Source organism: Echiichthys vipera (assembly GCF_963691815.1).
Source record: "Echiichthys vipera genome assembly, chromosome: 13".
NCBI lineage: Eukaryota > Metazoa > Chordata > Actinopteri > Perciformes > Trachinidae > Echiichthys > Echiichthys vipera.
In genome coordinates, this window is record NC_139838.1 from 28,522,581 (window position 1) to 28,530,080 (window position 7,500).

The 7,500-nt window shown below is 52.4% G+C and overlaps 1 protein-coding gene across 1 annotated transcript in view; it reads left to right on the forward strand.

Annotated features, from left to right (window-relative positions):
- col14a1b (collagen, type XIV, alpha 1b) overlaps nucleotides 1-7,500 on the forward strand; it is a 172,179-nt gene that overhangs the window by 131,311 nt on the left and 33,368 nt on the right. Inside the window, 9 exon segments of the mRNA XM_083925650.1 lie at nucleotides 1,252-1,375; nucleotides 2,214-2,273; nucleotides 2,276-2,356; nucleotides 2,470-2,634; nucleotides 2,756-2,794; nucleotides 4,245-4,383; nucleotides 4,473-4,615; nucleotides 5,354-5,463; nucleotides 7,312-7,470. Coding sequence (XP_083781776.1) covers nucleotides 1,252-1,375; nucleotides 2,214-2,273; nucleotides 2,276-2,356; nucleotides 2,470-2,634; nucleotides 2,756-2,794; nucleotides 4,245-4,383; nucleotides 4,473-4,615; nucleotides 5,354-5,463; nucleotides 7,312-7,470 — 1,020 coding nt within the window.

Sequence of the window (7,500 nt, forward strand, 5' to 3'; positions counted from 1 at the left end):
GTCCAGACCTCCTGGTTCCAGACCTCCTGGGTCCAGACCTCCTGGGTCGAGACCTCCTGGGTCCAGACTCCCGGGGTCCAGACCTCCTGGGTCGAGACCTCCCTCGGTCCAGACCCTCTGGGTCCAGACCCTCTGGGTCCAGACCTCCTGGGTCCAGACCTTTGGATCCATCCGTATCGGTCCAATCAGAGTCAGGGGGCGGGACAAACGTCACCCAGCTGTGTTTACGAAGATGACATCATAGTTTGTTTTTATGTTGCGCCGTTTATGAGAAGGTGACGGTTAAGTTTAGACGACTAAAGGAGACGGTTAAGTTTAGACGACTAAAGAGACGGTTAAGTTTAGACGACTAAAGGTGACGGTTAAGTTTAGACGACTAAAGGAGACGGTTAAGTTTAGACGACAAAAGGAGACGGTTAAGTTTAGACGACTAAAGGTGACGGTTAAGTTTAGACGACTAAAGGAGACGGTTAAGTTTAGACGACTAAAGGAGACGGTTAAGTTTAGATGACTAAAGGTGACGGTTAAGTTTAGACGACTAAAGGTGACGGTTAAGTTTAGACGACTAAAGGTGACGGTTAAGTTTAGACGACTAAAGGAGACGGTTAAGTTTAGACGACTAAAGGAGACGGTTAAGTTTAGACGACTAAAGGTGACGGTTAAGTTTAGACGACTAAAGGAGACGGTTAAGTTTAGACGACAAAAGGAGACGGTTAAGTTTAGACGACTCAAAGGTGACGGTTAAGTTTAGACGCTAAAGGAGACGGTTAAGTTTAGACGACTAAAGGAGACGGTTAAGTCTTAGATGACTAAAGGTGACGGTTAAGTTTAGACGACTAAAGGTGACGGTTGTTTAGACGACTAAAGGAGACGGTTAAGTTTAGACGACTAAAGGAGACGGTTAAGTCTTAGACGACTAAAGGAGACTGTTAAGTTTAGACGTCTAAAGGTGACGGTTAAGTTTAGACGACTAAAGGAGACGGTTAAGTTAAGACTAAAGGAGACGAGACGGTTAAGTTCAGACGACAAAAGGAGACGGTTAAGTTCAGACAACAAAAGGTGACGGTTAAGTTTAGACGACTAAAGGTGATCGTTAAGTTTAGGCTGGTTCTGGTCCCCCCTGGTGTTCTGGTTCTGGTCTCTTGTGGTGGTCTGGTTCTGGTCCATCTCTGGTCCTGACCCTCCTGGTGTTCTGGTCCCTCCTGGTGTTCTGGTTCTGGTCCTGACCCTCTTCCTGTTCCGGTCTCACAGGTCGCCATAGCCCAGTTCAGCGACGACGCCCGGACCGAGTTCAAACTCAACTCTTACGGCGACAAGGAGCGACTGCTGGACGCCATCAACAAGATCTCCTACAAGGGAGGGAACACCAAGACAGGTGTGTGTGCAGCGGACAGAGACACACACACACACACACACAACACACACACACACACACAACACACACACACACAACACACAGCACACACACACACATGGGAAAGGCAAAGCTCTCAATCTACCGCTCAGTCCTGGTCCCTACCCTCACCTATGGTCATGAAAGCTGGGTCAGGACCCAAATAACAGGGGTCGGGTCTCGGGCGCAGCAGCTCCAGCAGGGGACCCCAAACTTCCCTTTCCCGGGCCACATTAACCAGCTCTAACTGGGGGATCCTGAGGCGTTCCCAGGCCAGTGTGGAGATCTAATCTCTCCCCCTGGCCCTGGGTCTTCCCGAGGCCTCCTCCCAGCTGGACGTGCCTGGAACACCTCCCTAGGGAGGCGCCCAGGGTTCATCCTTACCAGATGATCCTGAACCACCTCAACTGGCTCCTTTCAACGCAAAGGAGCAGCGGCTCTACTCCGAGTTCCTCACGGATGCTGAACTTCTCCCCCTCTCTCTAAGGGAGACTCCAGACCCCCTCCTGAGGAAACACATTTCACCCGCTTGGACCTGGACCTGGTTCTTTGGGTCCTGACCCAGCTTTCAGGACCACAGGTGAGGGTAGGAACCAGGACTGAGCGGTAGATCCAGAGCTTTGTCTTCCTCAGCTCTCTTTTCATCACAATGGTGCGGTAGAGCGACTGCAGCTCCGCCCCCGCTGCTCCGACTCTCCGGCCAAACTCACGCTCCATCGTCCCCTCAATCCTGAAAGCGCCTCATTTCAGCCTTTAACGCATTTTCTGAAGAAAGTGCACCCTCCAGTATGATGTGTTCTCTTCTCCTCTGTCCAATCAGGTCGAGCCATCCAGCACGTGAAGGAGAACATCTTCACGGCGGAGGGCGGGGTCAGGCGGGGATCCCCAACGTCCTCGTGGTCCTCACCGACGGCCGATCTCAGGACGATGTCAACAAGGTTTCTAAGGAGATGCAGATGGAAGGTCAGAGCTGCGTGGGGTTTTAGGTTTGAACGGTTCCGCGTTGAAGACTTCCCTCGTCTCGTTGTCGCGCACGTTAAAGACGAACGTTTCCCCGTCTCTGTCTTCCCGTAAAGGCTACATCGTGTTCGCGATCGGCTTCGCTGACGCCGACTACGGCGAGCTGGTGAGCATCGCCAGCAAACCCAGCGACAGACACGTCTTCTTCGTGGACGACCTGGACGCCTTCACCAAGATCGAGGAGAAGCTGGTGACCTTTGTGTGCGAGGCCGCCACCGCTAGTGAGTAACCGCAGCTCATGGGACGGTGTGTGCGGGAGTCAAGACTTGCCTCGACTCTAGAGAGACCACTGAAGGACCGTTTGTTCTCACTGTAATCAGACGCCTTCTTTGTCTTCCCCAGCGTGTCCGTCTGTGCCGATGAGTGGCAGCTCAACACCAGGTAAACCTCAGCTTCTCTTTCTCCCTTTGACGTCTGCTTTCGTAAATAAGACAAATATTCAAACGAGTTGCTTAAAACTCACAAACACATGAAATACAAGACGCCTCTGATGTTGTTTTTTTAAATCAGTGACACATTGGAGGGAGATTCCGGTTTAAAATCCTCCCATGGTCTTTTTTTCGGCACTTACAAACATCAAATAATCCATAAAGACAGTTAGAGACAGGAGAGTCGCTAACAGCCGGACGTGGCTAACAGTGGTTAGCTTGGGGCAGCACGGTGAACGCATTCAAAGGTCTTTTTTAACCACTAATGCTGCTGAAAATAACAGCAAACCTCTGCAGCAGCATGAGAAGAGTCCCTACACACACAACAAAGCACCAATGGGCTCCTTCCACTGTAATGGACTTTACTATGAGAGGAGCTGGTACAGGGGCCAGTAGGTAAGTCTTTAAAACACTCTTTAATAAACTCTGGCTTCACTAACTACGCTGTTGCTGCTTTGTTGTGTGTGTAGGGACTCTTCTCATGCTACTGCAGAGGTTTGCTGTTATTTTCAGCAGCATTAGTGGTTAAAAAAGACCTTTGAATGCCTTCACCGTGCTGCCCGGAGCTAATCACTGTTAGCCCACCCGGCTGTTAGCAACTCTCCTGGATTTGATGTATGTTAGTGCTGAAAAAGACACTGGGATGATGTTGCGCTGAAATTACACTTTGAGATGATCGTATTCTCACATGTTACCAACAAAGGTTGTCAAAAGTATGGATACTTTTTTCAGTGCAATGTGATGAAAATGGTTTAATATCTGTTAATTAACGAAGCTACAAAAACAACAACACAGACGACACAGGGTAGTTTGACGGCGTTAGCATGTAGCCAACATTAGCCTAGCAGTCGCCTTCAGCTGGGTTTTTTGAGACGTCACGACCAGAGTTCTGGAAACAAACCGCAGTAAAGCTTTGACACTTCATGCTGCGTTCAGGTGCAGCTTCAGAAACTGTTGTTGTAAAGTACCGTTCTGTGCCCATCCGCCTTCTAGAAGAGACCTTTTCTGCGTGCCGGTCGGACTTTTTTTATATCCCATAGTGTTAAAACAAAGTGATTTTTGCCGCGGTATCCAAAGAAGAATCGAGCATCCTGTTTTTATAAAGTTTGTGGTTTGTAGCGTTACCGTTTTTCAGGTAATTTCAGTTTTTTCTTTGCTAATTAGAGAAAGTTCTGCTCCATCCAGTCGGTAATTTGCTCCGTGCATCTGCTCAGTGCTTATATTTGACTTTAGCCGCCTGTGATATTGTTATGTACATTTGTGTGTCGTCTGCGTAGCTGTGGTAACGTTTGTTGTTGTTGATTTTTACGATCTGAGCCAGTGAAAGCGTGTCGATATGAAACAGAAGAGGCCCCAGCATGGAGCCTTGGGGAACTCCACATGTAATTTTTGCCCGTTGTCAGGTTTCCGTATGATGGATCTGTTCGGGCTGGTGGAGAATCGCTACGGCAGCGTCTCTGGCGTTTCCATGGTACCCGGCACCTTCAACAGCTTCCCCTGTTTCCACCTGCACAGTGATGCCGTCCTGGCGCAGCAGACCAAGTACACGTGTCGTTCCACAAGTCCTGATATCTCCAGGTGTACGATCCACGCTGTTTACCTGCGTCTGACGTGTCTCTCGTGTCTCACAGGTTCATCCATCCTGAGGGGCTGCCCTCGGACTACACCATCACCCTGCTCTTCAGGCTGCTGCCCGACACTCCAGAGGAGCCCTTCGCCCTCTGGGAGATCCTCAACAAGAACAACGAGCCGCTGGTGGGAGTCATCCTGGACAGTGAGTCTGGACCCAAAGGGGATTTTTGGAGATTGCGCTTTACTTTTAGGGCGCACTCACACTGTGCCTCCGTACCGTGCCCAAACAGGTTTTACAGCTGTAGTTCGTTTGACCAGTGTGAGTGCAACCGCTCCACGCCTAGCTGCGCCCAGCTGGTCGTCCACGGCCCGCCTGAGAGAGGTGGGCTTTAGTAAAGCACGTTTGCACATGTACGAGCACGAGCGTGCGCACGTGTACGAGCACGAGGCCTACGGCGGTTCTGAGGTCATTTCCTGTGCGCCTGTTGGGACGTAGAAAAAAGAAGGAGGGACCATGCGCGGACATTTCAAACAATGACGGTGAAAGGTTCACGTTGGTGTGATGCGGAGGTGGAGTGTTTACTGCAGATTTGGTCGATGAAAAGATTCAAAAACAGTCGACAAGACGCACAAAAACTCCGAGGTCTACGGAAAGATCTGGAAACAAAGCCACGCATCGCCATGACGTCATCAATGCGTGTGACGTGTTACGGCGTGATGACGTATAGGCAGCAAGAAGCATTCTCCGAGGCCCAGGTAGTGTGAGTACAAACGGGCCTGGAGGGGGGGACAAGGACCCTAAAGCACGGGGCACGGGACGGAGGCACAGTGGGAGGGCGCCCTTCGAGGCACCGATGTGACTCAGCAAAGAAGTCTGTGCTCCTAATTAAATAAGTACTGATCCAAAAATGACATAATGATGTTTGTGCGTCTTCTGCAGACGGAGGAAAGACTCTGACGTTCTTCAACAACGACTACAAAGGAGAGTTCCAGACGGTGACTTTCGAGGGGCCGGAGATCAGAAAGCTCTTCTACGGCAGCTTCCACAAGGTTCGACCCCGCCGACCGTCCGTCAGAGTGACGCACATAAGATATACGTCAGCTTTATAGAGTTTACCAGGCTTTATTTCTTTATTTTGGTTCACCCACCGTTGTGCAGCAGCCGCCGTGACGTGAGAACAGGAACGTCTGAAACTAAAAATATGAAATACAGAATCCTCTAAAATACGCTGAGCTGTAGTCGAGTGGGTGGGCAGGCAGAAAAGCTGACTCATTTTATTTCCTCCTCCTCCTCCTCCTCCTCCTCCTCTCCCTCCTCTCCCTCCTCCTCCTCTTCCTCCTCTTCCTACTCCTCCTCCTCTTCCTCCTCCTCCTCCTCCTCCTCCTCCTCCTCCTCTTCCTCCTCTTCCTCCTCTTCCTCCTCCTCTTCCTCCTCCTCCTCCTCCTCCTTCTCCTCCTCCTCCTCTTCCTCCTCCTCCTCCTCCTCTTCCTCCTCCTCCTCCTCCTCCTCCTCCTCCTCCTCTCTCCTCCTCCTCCTCTTCCTCCTCCTCCTCCTCCTCCTCTTCCTCCTCCTCCTCCTCCTCTTCCTCCTCCTCCTCCTTCTCCTCCTCCTCCTCCTCCTCCTCCTCCTCCTCCTCCTCCTCCTCCTCCTCCTCCTCTTCCTCCTCCTCCTCCTCCTCCTCTTCCTCCTCCTCCTCCTCCTCTTCCTCCTCCTCCTCCTTCTCCTCCTCCTCCTCCTCCTCTTCCTCCTCTTCCTCCTCCTCCTCCTCTTCCTCCTCTTCCTCCTCCTCTTCCTCCTCTTCCTCCTCTTCCTCCTCCTCCTCCTCCTCCTCTTCCTCCTCTTCCTCCTCCTCCTCCTCTTCCTCCTCCTCCTCCTCCTCCTCCTCTTCCTCCTCTTCCTCCTCTTCCTCCTCCTCTTCCTCCTCCTCCTCCTCCTCCTCCTCCTCCTCCTTCTCCTCCTCCTCCTCTTCCTCCTCCTCCTCCTCCTCTTCCTCCTCCTCCTCCTCCTCTTCCTCCTCCTCCTCCTCTTCCTCCTCCTCTTCCTCCTCCTCCTCTCCCTCCTCTTCCTCCTCCTCCTCTCCCTCCTCTCCCTCATCCTCCTCTTCCTCCTCCTCCTCCTCCTCCTCCTCCACTCGTTCCCGTCTCATCTGAAACCTCGGCTGAACAGCGAGACGGTACAGTCGGCGTCCTGACAGACGCCCTGAGCCTCAACCTGCTCGCAGACGTGCTGCGTTAGAGTCAGTCACTGTCAGCAGAGCTTATCCTGCTTACCTGTGTGTGTGTGTGTGTGTGTGTGTGTGTGTGTGTGTGTGTGTGTGTGTGTGTGTGTGTGTGTGTGTGTGTGTGTGTGTGTGTGTGTGTGTGTGTGTGTGTGTGTGTGTGTGTGTGTGTGTGTGTGTGTGTGTGTGTGTGTGTGTGTGCGCCAACCCCTGCATCAGAGTGGACTGAGCGCCCTTTTCACCTGCTGGAGGACTTAACAGCAGCGAGCAGGGAGAGGGCGCTGTTCCTCCACAGCACCGGAGCTTCAACCCTCTGCAGCTGCAGACACAGCAGAGGACAACCCTGCTGCTCCTCCTCCTCTTCCTCCTCCTCCTCTTCCTCCTCCTCCTCTTCCTCCTCCTCCTCCTCCTCCTCCTCTTCCTCCTCCTCTTCCTCCTCCTCCTCCTCTTCCTCCTCCTCCTCTTCCTCCTCCTCCTCCTCCTCCTCCTCTTCCTCCACCTCCTCCTCCTCCTCTTCCTCCTCCTCAAGTGAGGGGCTTGTGTCACGTGAGGGGCCTGAGATTCTGCTTCAAACGTTAAACCTGTCACACGTTCGGTCCATCGGCTCAGAACATTCATTCATGATTCTGTTTTTCCGCGTGTGTCTGAGTGAAGACGTGGGATGTTTTGTGTCCCGCAGCTTCACATCGCCATCAGCAAGACGAGCGCCAAAGTGGTGATCGACTGCAAGACGGTGGAGGAGAAGAGCATCAACGCGGCAGGAAACATCACCATCGACGGGCTGGAAGTTCTGGGCAGGATGGTCCGCTCCCGAGGGAACAAGGACAACTCCGCCCCGGTGAGGACGCACGCACGCACGCACACACGC